At 37.3% G+C, this 19,718-nt stretch overlaps 1 protein-coding gene across 1 annotated transcript in view; it reads left to right on the top strand.

Annotated features, from left to right (window-relative positions):
* The window catches only part of RPRD1A (regulation of nuclear pre-mRNA domain containing 1A), a 44,858-nt gene that overhangs the window by 7,757 nt on the left and 17,383 nt on the right, over nucleotides 1-19,718 (top strand). Inside the window, exons 2-6 of the mRNA XM_015854312.2 lie at nucleotides 5,289-5,418; nucleotides 6,108-6,214; nucleotides 6,297-6,391; nucleotides 7,697-7,823; nucleotides 7,921-8,096. Coding sequence (XP_015709798.1) covers nucleotides 5,289-5,418; nucleotides 6,108-6,214; nucleotides 6,297-6,391; nucleotides 7,697-7,823; nucleotides 7,921-8,096 — 635 coding nt within the window. The remainder of the gene's footprint in view (nucleotides 1-5,288; nucleotides 5,419-6,107; nucleotides 6,215-6,296; nucleotides 6,392-7,696; nucleotides 7,824-7,920; nucleotides 8,097-19,718) is intronic.

The raw sequence follows: 19,718 nt of genomic DNA, 5'->3' as shown, positions 1-19,718 counted from the left end.
TGACTCCACCACCTCCCTGGGCAGTGCATTCCAGTGCCTGACTACCCTTTCTGAGAAGTAATATTTCCTAATGCCCAGCCTGAATCTCCCCTGGCGCAGCTTAAAACCATTCCCTCTAGTTCTGTCATCGATTACACGAGAGAAGAGGCCAACCCCCAGCTCACTACAACCCCCCTTCAGGAAGTTATAGAGAGCAATAAGGTCTCCCCTGAGCCTCCTCTTCTCCAGGCTGAACAATCCTAGCTCCCTCAGCCGCTCCTCATAAGTCCTCTGCTCCAGACCCCTCACCAGCTTCATAGCCCTCCTCTGAACACGTTCCAGGGCCTCAATGTCTTTCTTGCAGTGAGGGGCTCAAAACTGAACGCAGTACTCGAGATGTGGCCTCACCAATGCCGAGTACAGGGGGACAATTACCTCCCTGTTCCTGCTAGTAACACTGTTTTTGATGCAAGCCAGGATGCCCTTGGCCTTCTTGGCCACACGGGCACACTGTCGGCTCATGTTCAGCCGAGCGTCAATCAGTACCTGTCTGTATTCCTCTTGTACTGCTTTGGTTATTTTGTTATCCTAAAACTGTTGGTTTGTATCCATTTTGACACTGTCCCAGGCCAGGCAGCGAGGGAGTTAGTTTGGTTCTTGTATTCTGGTGATTCAAGATACACAAAGAGCTACAGGACATTTCTGCAGAGTAACTGTGTTGGAATGGTTTCTTTAGTTTGTGACTGTCTTCCTTGCATCCCTGTGATAACTGGATGTTGATGGCCTCTTTCCCAGCGATGGCTGTAGGCTGTTTCCTTTCACTATTAGCCTCCAAACCCAACACCAAGATACCTAGACCATCAAACCTTGGTCATGCATTGTGTAGGTAATATCCGCCTTGAAAGGGAAGCACAATGATTCTCAAACCTTTATCACATTCAGCTGGAGAATTAGATGAGCATGCAATACTGAACACTTGCTTTAACTTTGTCTTGTTAGATAGTTAATGAATTTTCAGTCTGTTATGTGCTGGTCTTATAACAGCACTTTTATGGGTTACCTTATCTTTAAATGTTCTTTTCTGATTATGGCCTCTCGAGTTACTTTTTACAGATGTGCTTTCAATCATGTCTCCAGAAACTGCTGCCCTGAGGCAACTTGTATGAATACTCGGGTTAGTTCACATTGAGCTGGCACTCAAGTTTCAGTGCTGTTTAACTCAAAAAGATAAGCTGGTACAAAAAGCTTGAATGCTTGTCAGGTATGTAGAAAGATGTCATTCATCCTCTCACGCAAAGATACAAAGCATGTTATGACACTGGAAATGACCCGGGCAATTGGAGAGAAGTGCTGACATTGTTATGCTCTGCTGTATGTCTGTAGACTAACATAATTCAAAAGAAATTGAATGAAATTCTTATCTAAAACTGTATTAGAGGACTTTAAGTAAAAAATGTGGTTAGAGCTGTTAATTGATGTGTGCTTTTAACTCACTGCTCTTTCTCTCAAAACCTCTTGTTAAATACTATTTTCAGTTGAGGTCAGTTGACATTGCAAAACCATTAACATTTTCAGATGGGTCAACGGTCCATTAACTTGTAATATGTTTTAAGTGAAAATCTGTGCTGCCTCCATGCTTTTTTTTGGAGTTTCTTCTGGTATGTCTGGGGTGAAAAATACTTATGGGTGTACTGGAAAGAGTCCAGCAGAGTGCCATCATCTCCATGATCAGGGGAGTGGAACACCTCTCCTCTGAATAGAAGGTAATGGAGTTGGGACTGTTCAGCCTGGAGGAGGCTCAGGGAATTTCATCAGTGTCTAAAAGACCTAAATAGGCTGGTGCAGGGAAGATGGAGCCAGCCTCTTTTAATTGGTTCTGAGCACCAGGAAAAGAGACTGTGGGCACATATTGAAACACAGGAGGTTCCCTCTGGGCATGAGGTTCTTCTGTGCTGTGTGAGTGCCATAGCACTGACACGTGTTCCCCAGAGAGGCTGTGAATTCTTCACCTTGAAGATTTTCAGAAGCAACCTGGATGCAGGCCTGATCACTATGCTCTGGATGGCCCTACTGGAGCGGAGGTTGGAGCAGGTGGACCCAGAGAGCCCTGCTAACCTCAGCCATGCTGTGAGTCTCTGAAGTATCTTTCAGTTCTATGGAAGGGGGGGTAAAACAGCATGAAACAAATGTGTCATAGTGTACATAACAACCTTACTACCTTACCAGGTAAAGTCCTTCCCAGAGTCTAGAGTTCCTTGCACTGAAGTGGTGGCTCTTGGGCATCACAGTTCTCCAAGTACATGGGCTCAAGCATACAATGACTGTCGGGGCATATGGGTTGGACTGGAAGAGAGCCAGGAGATCCTAAGCAGGAGTACATGTTCCTAAGAGGCACAGATCATCCTAAGTTGAGATTTATTATAATGATGCGAAGTCTCTCCAGGGTGGTTGCCTTATTATCTTAGTTGCAGGTGAAATGCCATGAGTATCTGCAGAGTATTCAGTACATTGAAGTGTAAGGTATATTTCTGAGGCAGGCTTGATTTCTGCTGCTGGGTGATGACCATCATAAGTGTAGTTGTGTTGGTATGAATGCTTTAAGAGTAGTTTGTTTAGTATGGCCCTTATGCCAGCCAACACTATGGGCTTGTTAAAAGATTAAAGAATCTGGTGCTTCTGTTAGCTGCTTCGGTGTCTTAGAAGAGGGTAGATGTGAAATCTGAGATGAGTAGAAGAGTTATGTGAACAATGCACAGAGTTTCTGAAAATCAGAATCAGTCCAGTGTGGATCCTTAATAATTTAATGTTTACAGACTGTGATGTTAGTGTACCAATGACCATGGGCTAGTTTTTTCTAGCACTTGATACTCTAGCATTATAAACCATGCAGATCCTCCTTTAGGATATGCAGTTTTCTTTCATTTCCTTTTAACAGTGCTTTTTTCTACTAACCTTGCCTGGCACCGAGGACACTTCTTTTTGTTTAAATATGCAAACAGCTCTGTGATCCATCTTGGTATATCAAATCCCAGTGTGGAAACTTATCACTGCTGCTGAAGAGAGATGCTTTAAACAGAATTTTTTGGGATAGGTCTGGTCTGGGATTTAATTTTGTATTTTAGGCTTCAGTAGTTAATTTGCTGTCATGGTAGCAATAGAACACCTTGTTTTTCTCAGCTGAGAGTTGTCAACCCCATTTGCTAAAGATTACTTTGTGTATTTGTGTGTGAGGCAGAGTGGTAGTAGGTCACTATGTAGCTCCTGAAGATCTAGAAGTTAAAAGGAACCCTTCTAGAGTTAGGCATACATTTTAAGCTTTCAGTTGCACGTAGCATTCTTACAACAGGAGGAATTAAATTTTACTTTGCAATATGTTTTATGAGCATAGAGGTGGAATTTGTGAAGGCTGGGTTTCTAACCGAAGCCAGAACAGGCTTAGCAGTGTTTTAAGGATCTTTATTTTATGTGTCTTTGTTACAGTTAAGCAGCAGAGGGAGACTGAAGAAATAATGCTAGAGGAAACAAGCTTGAAAGTGATGTTGAGTTTTAGCCTGATTTTTCAAACACTGTGCATTGCTCTGCTTATTGTAGAGAATAGACAAAGTATGGTCTTTGTGAGGATTGCAGCCACCCGATTTCAGAGCACTGCATACATCCTCCAATCTTCATTTTATAACTCAGGTGATTTGGTTACTTGTTAGCAGCAAGAAAGGTGAGATCTATCACAAATAAGTTGCATAACCAAGGGCTGAAACATCATTTTTCTACGAAAAGGACAGAGAAGGACCCAACCTTCCTGCAACTCAGAGCTTGCAGTATGTGGCAAGCTGTCTCCTTCATTAGAATTGTGGTCCTAATTCTTAGTTCTTTTGAGAAACTGAGGGGCCTGGAGTCAGCACTAAGAAGTGATTTGTTTTGTTGCAGCTGTGAGACAAACTGTGTTTCCTAAGGCTCCCTTTTTGAATAGTTCAAATCTTTCTATGTGTCAGAACTGTGATTTGGCTGAAAGGTAGGAGGTGTGTTACTATATTTCCAGATAAGTGCATTTTTCCTTTTTTTCACTTTAGCCAAATGTCTGTCCAAGAAAAAAAGACATGTCCAACAATTTGGTAGGGAACAGTCAATATTCCAAGGAGAAATCCCTCACAGGAGTCTTGCTGTAGTGCAAGACTTGCATTCAGAAACATTGCCTTAGAGTGGAATTAATTCAGTGTTGATTTTTGTGTATGTAAAATGGGTAGTTCTTTTTTCTTTTGAACACAAGTTCAAAAGAATAATTATAGAAATTTCTGCATTGTTTTTTACAACTGTGCTTGAGAGGGCGGAAACTATTAGATCTTTTCCTTCTTCAAGAGAAACTACATTCTGAAGGGAGGGCTTGCATACTGAGGTTGTATGGTAGTTACAGATATTAAAGTTTTTTCTGTTATTAACACAAGATTAGAAGAATTGAAATAAGACTTGTAGCTCTGAGGAAATCCGTACACTCATGAAAACTAGATGAAGTGTGATGGTAAATTAAAATAACTGAGTAGAAATGGAAAATACATGAGTTGGAAGCTTTCATTCTATTGCAGGTTGATGAGATAGGGGTGAAACGCTTGAGATGCTCGGAAAGAGAATGGTTCCAATCAGAAAGCAATTTTTGAAAATGTTTTTGTGAGGTTACAGCTGCATGCACATAAATGTTTTAGTGATCAGGCAACGAGTGGAGTGTCAAGGTAGCATGAAGAACTTGATTAAAAATTGACTATTCATTTTGCTCAAATGTGAGAATGAGGAATTGTCATATTAGACTCAGTGAAATTCAAACCAGAAACGTGTTGTTCAAGTGAATGATAGTGGACCTGTACAGCTCCTTGCTAGAGGGCTTCAATGGGAGTAAGAAACTCATGTTGTCTCAAAGGTGGGCTGAAGATCTTGGAAGAAATCAATGAAGGCTTCCAATCCATGTACATCAAGCTCAGGAAAACACCTGAAAGCCTAAAAAATACTTATGGATGTCACTTTTTTTTTATATACTTGCTTCTGGAGATAGAGCTAGAGGGAATTTGTGTCACAAAGGAGAAAGAATCTGAGCTAACAGTTTGCAGCAGAAGAGAATAAAAAAATCAGTCAAGGTCAAGATTTCTGTGCATTTATAAATACAAAATTGAAATGAAATATCGTGATAATGAGAATGGAAAGAAGACCATTTAATTTTGCTTTTGCAATTAATATAGCAATGGAAGAACAGATGTTCTGGATAAACTGGCATTTCTAATTATGCATTTCTAACATTCCATTTTATTTATTCTTTTTTTCGTTAGCAAAACCAAATAGGAAGCTGACATTCCTGTACTTGGCCAATGATGTCATACAGAACAGCAAAAGGAAAGGACCGGAATTTACAAAAGACTTTGCTCCAGTAATAGTGGAGGCTTTTAAGCATGTTTCAAGGTACAGTATGCTGTTACGTGCAGTACCCTTTAATGTATTTTGACAGATTAGTTCTCAGTTCATCCATCTGGCCCAGGTAGGCCTTGTCTGCTAATGCTGTACTGGAAGTCTTGTTAACATTTCTAGCGTTCTTTTGATCTTGAGTTGTCTTAGTGCTCTTAGATAAAGTTATGTAGTAAACTCATCTGCGTTCAATCACTTTTTCCCTCGGGAAACTGCTAGAAGTGCCTTATTTTAAGACTTTCTGTCTGTACTTATATGCTATAGCAGTCTGGCATGTCTCGTTACTGGTGTTCATGGTTTGTTTTTTTTCCAGCAGACTGTTTTTATTGTATTAGAACGATGCTGGAACTTTGGTACAGAATTATTTTCATATAGTGCATTAAAGCAGTTAAAACAATTAAAACAAATGGTATCGTTTGTATAATGGGAATATAGACATACCATGGATTGAGCAAACTAAAATAGAAACGGGGAATTGTGCACTCAGTTTTTGTTGCTGCTGATGCACTTGCTGAAACACCTTGAACTGGTCTTTTCTGTAAACTGTGGCTTTGATATTTTCTGCGGCTGTTGAAATTCTCATACTTAGATAAGGCATGCCATGATCCTTCTATGAAAGATAATCATACTGTAGTGTAATTGTGATGTATTTTCACTTCATGTTCGTTTTTCTTTTGTTGTTACAGTGAGTCTGATGAAAGTTGTAAAAAGCACCTTGGCCGAGTGCTCTCGATCTGGGAAGAAAGGTCTGTTTATGAAAATGATGTATTAGAGCAACTTAGGCAAGCTTTGTGTAAGTATTTTGTTTACATATGAAAATTCAGCATCTTGTTTGAGGAGTCAGAGAAATCAAATTTCAGTTTGTTTTTATTTAGATGGAGACAGAAAGGTGAAGAAGCGTACATATGAACAGATAAAAGTTGATGAAAATAACTGTTCACCTCGAGGTTCTCCCACTGACCCTCCACAGGTAAAACAATATTTATAAACTTCTGGTTTTGTGTATGGTTTTGTAGGTAATTTTTAAGGTGCTTTTATTTTTGGATGGCCTTTGCTTTTCCTTTTAATAAGTTACTTCTATGGGCAGGGGTGACCTCACCCCTTTCTTTAGTGCAAGTGGCTGAACTGTGTCCCAGTAGGATATGAGATTTCTCCAGACTATGCTCAGCTGTATTTTATGACCCATATTAGCTTTGTAAGGAGAAACCGCTGTGCTTTTTACTTGTTCATGCAACCTTGAGGCAAGATGAATCTTACTGGATTACATCAGTTTGTTTCCTGACGATACCTCTTGCTGGGAATCTTCATTCTTCTGTGGAAAAGGTAGCTTAACATTTACATTTTTTTTAAGGAGTATAAATGATCTATTGGCTCTGCAACACCTTCTAGCATTGAAGTTTCTGAAAAGTAATGAAAAAATTAGCCTGTCATTTGCTATCCCTTTGTGAGGTGTAGTCCACCACAGGTTGTAGGCTGTGTTTAACTTCAGGCCTCATGAAACTTCCTCTTTGAAGTACTTCAGGTTACAAGTTGGAGCTAAGACATTGAATGTGCTGTACTGTAACTTCAGCGAAAACAAAAAAAAAAAGTATGAACCATGTATCCCACTTTGCCCATTTTAGGATTTCAGCATTAGCTTTGACAACATTTTAGGTTCTCCTTTGATTTCCAGGTGGTAACAAACAACACATGTAATTGGAATAAGATTCACAGCATTTATCAATAAAATATTTTTCATTGTTGCAGTCATGATGCTTGAGTAAAGTTCTTTTCTATTTTCCCTTGCTCTGACTTCTATGTGGTACTATCCCATTTCAAAATGTTTTTGTTATAGCAAGGAATGACTCTCCTGAAATAATCATGATTTAGTATGTTTCTATGTAACAGCTTACTTCCGAAAGAAGCACACTGATCTAGTCTGGAGTAGTGGAGCGAAAGTACTGGAAAATAGTTTCACAAATGTGTAGTAAAATGAAAGATAATATAAACTAATAATTACTGTCTAAAATAAAAGTAGTCCTATGCCAAGAACTTCAATGAAGAATCTGTTTTAGGAAGGTGACCTATAAAACTAAGGAATGCTGCAACATTTGTCTTTTTTTTTTTTTTTGTTGGTTGGTTGGTTTTTTGGACTGAGAAAGAATAGTGTTGATAAGATGCTGATATCATAAACACTTGTAAACACCATCAAATTGATTCTACCTTGTTGTGAAATACTGTTTTATACAAGGATTTTTTTATTTAAACTGGTCTTCAATCTTGCATGCTTTTTCAGACCATGGATCTCATTAGAGCATTACAAGAACTAGAAAATGCTGCTTCTGGGGATGCAGCAGTTCATCAGAGGATAGCTTCTTTGCCTATAGAGGTCCAGGATGTGTCCCTGTTAGACAGGATAACAGGTGAGGGTTGGGGGTCCAGTAACTGAAATGCTCTTATGCGAACTTGGTGACATAGAATGAAGTCATGCTTTACCTGTTTCTCTTTGCTTTCTTTTAGATAAGGAATCTGGAGAGCAACTTTCCAAAATGGTAGATGATGCGTGTATGTTGCTGGCGGATTACAATGGCAGGTTGGCAGCTGAAATAGATGATAGGAAGCAGCTAATTCGAATGTTGTCAGACTTTCTACGATGTCAAAAAGAATTTCTTGCAGAGAAGGAACATAAGCTGGAAGTGCGTATTGTTTTGTTTTAGTCCATTCTTTGATAAAGCTTGATCTTGCAAATGTTTTCAACTTGCCTAAACAGCTTTTCTCTTCAAAGGTAAATACCAGCTAGATCTTTGTTTCCAGCACATTATTCACAAGATTTCTTTGGTTCTCACATTCTAACTTTGCTACATCAGCAGAACAGTAGGTAATATTATGTTGTGATCCTTTCAGTGCTTATCTTTGTTTCTTAGCATGTTCAGTCTGTGTGATAAGTAAAGGCTTAGTTTTACTTGTGCAGATAGAAAGTCTTATCCTTAGAATTTTTCTTGTTCTTTTCATTGTTGTGAGTTTTAACTATGTATTATAGGCTTCATAATTTCATTTTTGTGAAGAGGATTGATCTTTCCGATAATTGTATGTTTGTGAAGTTGCTTATAGAATTAGAATTTAATTACTGGTTTCAGTGTAACTTTTTAACCTCAGGAATACATTAGTAAAACACTTCTAGGTTTTGCAACACCGATTGCAGCTGGCTGTCAGCATTTTCAGCTATAGAGGACAGTAGAATAGGACAAATAATAAAAAACGGGTAAAGTTGAACAGATCAGTGTGAATGGATGATCTACTAAGTTATTGCAATGCTTACTATTATTAGTCACCTGTTTTCCTTACCTACCACGTAATAACTGCCAAGACTGCTGGTGAATTTTACACCTTTCTTAAATAGGTCATAATTTCATGTCTGTTCCTTCCCCAGTCCATTATCTGAAATTTGAGATGTAGGTTCAAGTCCTGACTCTAGATGTTGTAGCAGTAAAACTGAAACTGCATCATTTTGCAAGGGGAAATAGCTGCATAGTTGCAGTGTCCTGTAACTAGCATATGCATTTAGTCCTTATGTGGTACACAGATTAATTGCTTTTCAGGTCTCATGTGTAACAGGCATATCATAAAATATTTCTTCATGCTGTGGTTTCTTTTACTGTTTTCCAATGTCATAACTTGAACTCAAGTTTTATAGCACCTTGGTTCAGGAAAATACTGTTTGTGATGCATCTGAAGTTGTCTTTCCTAGAGTACTATTGTTTCCTGACCTTTGCTGTTGTGCCTCACAGAAAAGCAATTAATGAAGTTTTTTTCCTGCCAGCTTCACTGTATTTGTCCTTACCTGAGGGAAGAATATCAACCAACTTCATGTAAGACAAATGGAATGCATGGTAGTGCTGATCGCAGTAGCAAATGATCCAGCTGGTCAATGGAACCTAAAAGAACAGGAAACCTTAAGCTTTTTGTCACCTGCTTTATCTTCCTGTTTGTATATAATGTGTTTGAAGGACATAATCTCACTGTAGTACTTTGGGAACAGTTGTTTTCTTTTTGTAGATTGTTACCTGCAATTACAACTATTTAGTTATAGGCTGCTGATTTAGTGAATTGCTCACAAGGTAGTGATGTTAGTCCTTCACAGACAAACTGATACTTCTGTGGAAGCCAAAGCTTGATTAATCAGGAATTGCAAATGGAGTGCAACTTTGAACATATTTCACTCTTGTTGGCGGTTTTCAACAAGTATTAAATGGTTTAACTTCCCAATATTGCTAGATCAGTGAGTTCATTTAAGAAATTTAGCTGTAGTTTGTAATTAGTACCCATGCTGTCATGGTCCTTAAACTGAGTTGCTTGGCTGAATTGTTTAAATAGTTAAAGAATCTTATTCTAATACAGCATACTTCCAGTTTTGGACTGATTTCAGTGGCCTATTAAAAAACAAAACAAAACACCTGAGTAAAGGTAGTGTTATCTCAAGGTGCTGCTAAAAGAGCTGGTAGGAAAAACACAGTAGGCTTTATTAATTAAACCTTAGAAATCAAACTTCTAAACTTGTGTTGAGGTAAGTGAAGTTACTTCTTTTATACTCGCTAACAGTAGTGCCTCTTAGTTTGTGAACTGCAGGCTGATGAACATTCTGAAGCTTTGAAATGCAGATTAGCATGACTTCACAATAATGTCCATAGTCAGTGGACTGAATTTCTCTTCTTATATTCTCTTAATATTTTCTGGTGTAAATACCAATTGCCTGCAGCTAGATTCATTCATTTTATCAGGCAAGGACTGTATTTTTACCATCTTAGGAAGCACCATACCTAATACTGAGCCTTATTTTTTGGCTTGAGATGTGAAATAGCACTCGAAAAAAGGCATGTCATCCATTTGTTTGAGAACGTGTTTCCTATACTGTGTTTCTGGACTTTGACTTCCAAGCTTAATTTCTGACATCTGTTCTAGACAAGGGCAATTCTTTTGTTTGTCTTCTGACTATTGGCATTCTTTTGAGTATAACATGCTTTCTGGGTAGTAACATATCAAGACTTTAATTTCTTTCTGAATTAGTATTATCCATTTGTCAGTATTTTTGAGATCCTACCCAACTGCAATGTCCAACACCCAGTTGTGTTTAGAAAGAAGTGGTTGTGTTCTTTTTTGATTTCTAGAAATGTTACTGTGCTATTGACCTGGTTTAACAGTATTAGTATTAGCATTTCCAGAGAACTTTCACTGTCTTTAAACTTTGGACTAGAGCTTTTCAGGCCTAAATTTGCAGGTCTTTTTGTTAACCTTCTGAAGCAAATTTACAGGTAAGTAGCTTGTAATAGTCAAGCTTTGCATGAGTACAGGAAATTCTGACAAGAAATAATTACATAGACTGTCGTGTCTGCATCAAAAGTTAACCATACTGCCTAGTAGGTGAATTTCATAACTCTACTGTGGGTAAGTAGTATTTGTTTTTAACTCTTAAGTCATTTTCTTTAACATCTGTCTAGCTTCTGTTGCAGGTGGTGGCCATGGACCTATCTTCTAATGATGTCACCATCCCTTAGTATACACATCCTGCTAAAAATAAATTTAAGAATCAAAATCTTGTATTGTCTGTTGTTTTTGGAAACTAAAGGGAAGAATTCCTTAACTGCTCATACTAAACCTCTGCTGTCATCTATCTTCTCACAAACATTACTGAATTTATACCCAGTTGCAAACAATACTGAATTTGTGTGTAAGACAGATAAGTATTTATCAGAGCCATGCCTTTTTCTTGAAGACCAAAACTTTCACATGGTTGTTCCTGAAATATGTAAGTCTGGTTAAATCATTGGAAGTTCCAGAAGCAGAAATCTGAGTGTCACTTGGGTTGAAATCACCATTACCCAAAGCAAACTGCTGTGAAAAAAAAAAAAAAAAAAAAAAATTAAAAAAAAAAAGAAAAAGTTTCAGGGTACTGCAGTTTAACCTGGAAATTTGCATAAGATGTATAGACAGGTATAACTCTTCCTTAACTAAAAAATGGGAATTCTTGAAGAAGGATTTTGTAAGAACGTTTTTTTTCCCCTGAACTTTTGGAGCTAATATTTCCTATTTTCTACTTGTTTGGTTTACTTCTCCCTTTCTGCCTCCTTGCTGAGCCCTTGTACTGCCCCTATTCCTTTTTCTTAGCATTTGAACAGAAGTGTTGGTTCATCCATTAATCTCACTGAAGCCTGGGAAGGTGCTATTTGTGTAGAGCAGGAACAGACAAGGAGCTATACCAAACTTAATATCTAGGTGTGCCCATTTTAGTGTAGTGAAGATTGTCCTATAGAAATTCTGGATGTAACGTGTCACTTCACGGTACACCCTAAGGCCAAGTGGAATACTTGATTTACTGTTGCTTTGCTTTTACCTTTTCTACAATCTCATTAATTGCAGAGTAGATAAACCCATACTAAATTTCAAATAAAAGCTTTGATAATGCAAAATCTTTTATGACTTACCAGCAAGCATGGACAGAAGGTAACACTTCTTTTTCCTAAAACAAACAAACAGAAAAACCCTCTCCCCTTTTATTATTTAGAAATATAACATTGCTACACTTAGCATATGCTAGATGATCTAGTTGGTTGTTTTTGTTTGTTTTTTTTTACCTAATGTTTGTAGCTGTTTACATCTTAAATTTGGAAATATTCTTCTCACAAAATCCAAATTACTATGGAAGAAGTGCTCTGCTGGGAGCAGATTACATTTAATTAAGGTGTCTGATATTGTTTTCTTGCATTCCTTATTTTATACGGCTACATAAACAATATTCACACATCTGGTTGTAATTGTGGTTACTTAGCATATAATATGATCAGTGCACTTTTATTTCACGATTGAGCTTTATGGCTCAGTATAACTTGTCTTCTTGGGAAGTTTAATTTTGTCATTGAATTTTATGGGTAAAATGTAGCTTTGGAGTCAAAGTTTTTTTTTTGTTTTTTTTTCCTGTGTTCATTTCTAGGTTAATGATTTCAAATGCTGCAAGAAACATTAAGAATTTAAGGGTATTAGTGGTGTATTATAACAGACCTTCGGCTTTCAGTTTTTGTTGTTTTTTTTTTCCTTAGTGCAAGACTGGTCTACTTATTTCTTCCACTATTGCCTTTCTTAACATTAAGGGCATCACAGCATCTTGTGCTTTTTTTTTTTCTTTTTTTCTTAGTACCTTTTGTATGTAAGCTTGTTTCTTTCTGTGCTACATTAACTTAGAATGCCATGTTTAGTCACATACTTTTCAAATCCACTTGAAATAATTGGGTTTAAGAATTAAACCTTTCAGTGGAACAGCTGATGTGTTCTGCCGTCCTTTGCTTGAAGGTGAGGAAGACTGATTTGTAGCGTGAATTCTATGCTGCTTTTTGTTTTAGGGTGGAATTTTCTCTTCAGCATTGTAGGTGATCTGCAAATCCCTAACTGCGGCAGAACTGCAGTAACTCAAGTTAATCTTGAATTAGAACTGAGCTGTGCTGTAACTGTTATTAACAGTGCAGTGATTACAGAGCTGTTAGTTGGGAAATATTAGGATTTTATCAAGAAGGTTTATCCATTCTAAACAGGATTGTTTTGAGTATTTAAGATCTTCTGATACTTTCTTGGAAACGTAAGTCTCTGTGTAAGTAGTGATAGGTGTTGTTCTCTGCTGTGGTCTGTTTTGACGTTTTGAATCATATTCCTTTCTGTTCAGGGTCAAAGCTCATGGAATTTAATCTGGCTTGAGATGTACTTTATTTTAGTTCTCCTTATAGGCTGTACAAAATGAAATTGGATTCAGAAACAGACTGCTGTGTTTACAGATTTGGGTAGACAAGTTAAGTGCCCTTCCTCATGAATTCACTTTGACTAGGAGAGATGCTTAATGTCTTGAAGTTATAGTTATCTTAAAGTTTAGTTAAACAATGCAAGTCCCTTCCTGAATATAGCCACTGATGTTAAAATAAATAAAATCCAGTGAACTTCCCGCCTTGTATTATATACCAAAATGTGATTGGAAAGAGTTCAGCAGTTGCTGTGGTACCCAGAGTTTACTTGAAGTTAAAGTATTTGAAGGAAATGGTTTAAAGCAAGATAGGCACATTTCTTATCTGTAGAAGAAGTAGGCTAGCTAGGCATGTTTACAAATTGCTAACCTGTTTTTTTGAGTGTAGTTGTTTGTGTGTTTCCATGAGTATTTTATATCTCTACCAAAAAGTGGCAGGATAAAGTTGAAAAAGTGAAGTTTTGTAGAACTAATTTGCTGGATTGGGTTGAAGAACAGAAGCTCTGAAGTCAAATACAACAAAGTCAGGTTTGTCGATGAATATCACAGTCTTGTGCGGGTTGGAAGGGACCTTAGAGTTCGAGTCCAACCCCCAGGATTCGAGCCTCCTGTGTAGCAGAGCGGCACTTCTACCACTTGCGCCACAGGGGGGATTCGAAACCAGGGCCTCCAGTGTTGCAAGCGGCACTTCTACCACTGCGCCACCTTCATTGGCGCAGTGGTATGAATAAAATATATATAAAATATATATATATAAATAAATATTTTCTTTGCTGTGCCATTTGATGAGAATAGTGTTTATTTGTATAATTTCTTACAGCAAACCTACAAGTACTCTGTGTTTGACTAATGAGTATCGATATTGTATAGTGACTAGCAGCTGGAGTCTTAGGTTCAAAGTACATAATTTCCTAGTTTGTATCTAAAGGAGTGTTAGGCTTCAGAGTTCTTTATCCTCAGCACAACAAACATTTGAAGACTTCTGCTTTCTCAGTTGATTTATCAGTGACTTGAGTAAAAAAAAACCCTGGCTTTTCAAACAGATTGTGCAAGTTTGAGATCGTACTTTGCTCATTCCTGTAAAATAAGAATAACCTTTTACTGCAGTTCATGCTTTAAGGCGTTGTTTGTCGTGTTATTCTAAAATCATTTAAGGTACTTCGACAAAAATGTTATAACTTCTGTATTCAAAAAACTTTAACCAATTTGCTGTTTGTGAAGGGTGGATTTCTTTTAAATGTCACTGCAGCTTACCCTTAACTCTTCATTTAAAGAAAAACAAAGTATACGAGTACTTATGATCTGGTGTATCTTTTGAATTCTTCTCTGTAAATCTACAGGGGAAAGATACTGGTTGTATCTAGGTGAGACTTGCTGCTTGTTAACGAGTCCTTTAGACAGGGCTCCTGGCTGTTGTAAGCCAAAACAAATCTATTTATGTCACCTTTGAAGAACAAGTTTTACAGGTATGTAATGGATTATTTTTTATGCAAACATCTGAGAGAACTGGAAAGTGGTAATGGAATAATCAGCGCAGTATACCTTATCTAAAAGTACTTCTTGAGGTTTTTGAAGGACAGATGGAAACTAGGTAATGTCGTTTCGGTGATTTCTTCTGCAAATGTTCTTTGCATTGTCCAGACACATTGTTTCACTGAAAGAAAAGAACCTGGATTTAAGAAGCATTGAAACTGTAGCACCTGTTTCTGTCAGTGCTGACTGTGTTGCACTTTGTTTTTAGTAAAGGTGTAGTCTTAACTAGAGGTCTTAATTTTGTTGCTGTTTGAACTAGTTGTTTTTTCCCCCTGATCATTTTATCAATAGAACTATTATATTATAAAAACAGTTATTTATTTTGAATACAGAATCAACAGAACTATAAAACTGGCTTTTATTCTTCCCCCGCCCCTTCCCAACCCAGCTGCTTTTGGAATTGCTGATGCAAGTTAAGAGAAACATTGAAGTACATTAGAATGACAAGTTGCTGTGTTAGAGGAGGGAGGAGAACTCATTGCTAAATAAGATTACACAACATCCTTTCTCACTTGATTTGTCAGCTACAGAGAAAATATTTATAAACTTTTTTGAAGAGAGAAACTGGATAGGCAGGAAAAAGAAAAGGAAGCTTTGTGAAAACTAATCCACTGTTTGAGGTGACAGCATATATATAAGCAAGCTTGATGGAAATCCGTTTATTTTGCTAATGTCTTTTGGTACTTCAGTGTAATGGGAAGATAAGTCATTGTGTAGCAGCTGTAGCTTCTGCTGTGCTCTTAAGAGTTCCCTCTAAAGCCATTGTCATTAGGCTGATACTCAGGAGTTCTGCTTGGATTTTTTTTTTTCTGCCATCATTAGGGCTAGAAACATAATAAAACCTTTGTCCTAACAAGCTTTTATATTCTGTAAAAAGGGAGCACTGTACTCAAGTTACTCTTTAATATGGCCTATACCTGTTTCTCCGCACGGCACTTCTGGTAACAATCTGGTTGGTTGTGAAGGCTGATGAGAAATACTACTAGATCAGACAGAATAAAAAAAAGAAGATAAATGGTTAGAATGTAAGCATGCCTTTTGTCAGCTTTGTTGAAATAACACAAAGCAGATTTCATTTAATCTCAGGTCCAAACTTCAGATGTTTCCTCTTAAAAACAGTACCTCTTTAGGTACAAAAAGATTTTTGCATAAAATTTAATACAGAACTTAACAGCATTCAATGTTTGTGGACAAGGCTAATCATTTTCTGAAAAATTTGAGCAGCAAGGAACCAGTCTACTAGTGGACAACAGCTGTGCATATTAACATTTTAAAGAAAGTCCATGTCTGCTCTGGATCTCGTTCATAGTGCTAATATTTACCACTGTCTTCATAAACACATGAGGAAATACTCCATCATCTTCCCTAATTGTGTGCTGCAGTGAACATCTTCAAAGTTCACAATATGTCTAATAACAGGAAATAATTTACAGATGTTGACCAGAACAAATACATTTGTAGGTGTAGGTATTGTCTTTATGACAAAAACTGGTTAGAATTTTGAAAAGATATATTCTTTTTCTAGAACCCTTCTAAATGTTGTGGTGTGTAAGGACTGCAGTTTCCATGAGTTTTCTTAAACCCAGAACATGAATTCAAATTGTAGATCAGTTCATCACTGATAAGACCCAGATAAGGACCATTTTTAGTTTTAATAGTTCTGATGACAAATTTGAGTTCATAACCAAACTGTTCTTAAGCAGGCATCAAAACAATTTCATTTCTATACCTCTAATTCATGGCCATATGTAATGGTACTGATAGTTTGTGACTATGTCATACATCCTGCCCCGAGGAGCTGTGCATGGGGCTTTGATGAACCTCTTGTAGTGGGAAGTGTCTCTGCCTGTGGCAGGGAGTTGGAACCAGGTGGTCTTTATGGGCCTTTCCAATGCAAACCATTCTATGATTTCAATCTCTGATGGTCTGTATACTCTTTTCAAATACCTACTGATTGTCTGAAAGACAATACATTCAGCTTTCCCATTAATAATGGCACAGTCTGTATATGTACTTTTCTAAAGACAGCTACCCGTAACAATACAGATATTAGCCAACAGGTAGTTCAGATAGTTTAACTGCATCATGGTAATAAGATTATCTTGTTAGACCAGTTGTTTTCCACTGTGCTTTTATGAAACCTATGCTAACTGTTTAAGTAGTGGATTGTATAGTTGGTAGCTTCTCTATCTATTCACTAGAAGCTAAATGCAAAGGACAGAAATGCTGTTTAGGGTTCAGATAAACTGAGTTTTACAGATCAAAACTATCACGTTTATACTAGTTTCTAAGTAAATGTATTTCACCTGTGCCACTTTAATTAAACAAAATTCACATGTAATCATTTCTGGTTCTGAAGGAGAGATCAAAGAGTAGTGCTGATGAAGTGGGTGGATTCATGGAGCATTAAGCCTAGAAAGCCAACTGAGAGACAATGAAAACTGTTAAGGAAAATTATGATTCTCTTGGCTGGGCTGTTACTGGAAGAAATCGAGTTCTTAAAGTGTGGCTCAGTCTTTCTGTTAAAGCGTGTAGGTGAAATGACATTTTGAAGAGTCTTCCATTTCATCTTGTCAGTGCCTTCTGCAGTTTAAGATTGGCTTTAGGTTGAGGACAGTTTAAAAGCTCCATCACTCACTATTGACTTCTTCTTGAAGCTGAATCTGTATGCTTTGGGCTGTGTAACCGAATGTTAAAAGGTCAGTTTCAGCTGCAGTGAGAAAAGATGTTACGCACATTTGTTGTACTTGCCCCACATCAGTATCTCAGGTTGATAGCTATGGAAAGGGGGTTGGGAAGCTCTGTCATAGGAGTGCTCTTTGTCACTTGGTAAGGTTGTAAAGCAATCCTTTCACTTCACTTAAAATTTAATTCCATATCAAAATAAAGAAGAAAGAACCTTTATTTCTGCATTTAGGTTAAAATAGTTGATGTTTTTCAGTTCTGACAAAAGAATACTGTGAATTAGTCTGCTTTGGAATTGTTAAATTTTTTTTTTCCCTGTCAAAATCTGGAAAGCTGTGGACTAAAAATAGTGGAAGTGAGAAGTAGAATATAGGGAAACAACTTACGATGACTTATAAATTCAGTAAAGGATAGTAATAGAAGTCTGTGTGGTGTCTTGGAGTTTCATTCTGGTATGTGGTATGAAAATGTATCTCCAAGATAAAAAGTGCATTAAGTTGACTCGCATGGAGAGGACAAAACATTTTTCTAATGCTTCCCAGCTGGTGCTGGCAGTGATTAGTGGAAAAAAAGGAACGTGTTGCAATTACAGTAGGCTTATTAGTATTGTTTTTATTTGACTTCTCAGGAGATGAGCCAAAGAAGTCCTGCTGTCAGTTTATCGTTTATTCTTTTATTTGCCTGGGAAACAATCTTGAAAATAACTTATTTCCTTAGGTTTGGTAGATTTATTTTTGTTAGTGGATACCAAAGGACTATTTTAGTCGTATTTTTCCTTCTATCTGCTGTCCAGTCATTATATGTAGCTTGAAGCCAGCCATAAGCTCCACTACTTGTTACTGAAACAGTGAATTGTGAGATAGAGAAGACATTAGGGGTATTAAGGTGGGGAGGGAAGAGTTGGAAGGGGCACACTGTCTGGGAGTTATGGTGAGATGGAAAGCTGGGCTAACTGGTATGGGACTGGGAGGAATAGCTGCTTATTTTTAGGAATCAAGCACCATCATTGTTCACTAAACATTTTTCTATCCCATGCTGTATCATTTTGAATAGTGCTACTGAGGGTGAAAATATTTGCATGTGATAATAGAGCTGAAAAACAAAATACTTTTCTGCAATTGTTAGTCTGAAGAGTCTGTTTTGAGCTGCTCTGTTCAACTTTGCTAGATGCTTTATCTCTGCTACCTGGTTTCACTATTAGATGAAATCTTGTTTTTGCAAAAGCACCTTTCTAATTAATGGACCTCATAGCATGTTCTCACTGTTTTTGGTAACTTAGAAGTAAATCGTGAATTCAAACTAATAGGAAAAACCACTCACGTAGTTACTGAGTATGCTGATCTGTCGGGAAAGCAAGGAAAAATCTGCCATCATTAAATGAAGAAGAGCTTCAGTATTTGAGATGGGTTGTTACATACTGAAATGAAAATATCTGGAACTGTTGAAGTATTAATAAGGAAATTTTGATGACTTGTTCTTTGCACTGTTACACCGCCCACCCCTTTTCACTCCCCAGAGAACAGCAACAAAAATTGAAAGCAAAGTAAACACAATGCTTTTTAGGATGACGAGGATGTTATTTTTGAGATGCATAGACAGAGCAGGAAGGTAATTGGATTCTTAGGCAGAAAATTTAGTGAAGAACACGAGCCATACATTTTATGTTTTTGTTAGCAAACAAAACAAAGACTCCGAAGACATGAATTAATGTTGGCAACATTATCTGTTGCTATAAAGTCAGAATAGTTTCTTGGTGCAAATGTGATCGGTTATCTCTGTAGGATTTGTTTGCTGTGGCTGCATCTTTGTAAGCGAGGAAACAGTTTCAAAGTTCTGCAGCAATAATGTGTTTTAAAGCTCTGCTGCATGCACTGTTTGGCTGCAGGAAACATAATGGCTACGTTGTTAGTCATTACGTTGTGTAAGAGGGTGTCGAATTTTTGAAGACATGAACTGGAAACCATTAGAAAGTGTTTGAGTTTTGAGTTCACCATTCAAAAGACTTTTGAATTATTTTCTGAAAGTAGCAGTATGTCCAAAACAACAGCACTACATGAAGAAGGTTGGAGGAAGAAGATTTACATCTGACTGTAATAGCTATAATAGATGCTTCCTTGTCTCTGTTTTTTCTGATGTTAGACTCTTAGTACCCTTCTCCGTTCCTAATGACTTTGTTGTTGTTTCACCCTTTCTTTCTCTTAAATCAGTAGCTTTCAGATAAGATTTGTTTTATTCTTGCCCAAATACTCATGAGACAGCAAAAAAGATTTTGTGGTTGGTGGTGTTCAAGAGTTCTGCCTATAAATGAATTCTGGAATTG

The sequence above is a fragment of the Coturnix japonica genome, chromosome 2 (assembly GCF_001577835.2).
Source record: "Coturnix japonica isolate 7356 chromosome 2, Coturnix japonica 2.1, whole genome shotgun sequence".
In the NCBI taxonomy this organism is placed as follows: domain Eukaryota; kingdom Metazoa; phylum Chordata; class Aves; order Galliformes; family Phasianidae; genus Coturnix; species Coturnix japonica.
This window is presented reverse-complemented; position numbering and strand designations above follow the sequence as displayed.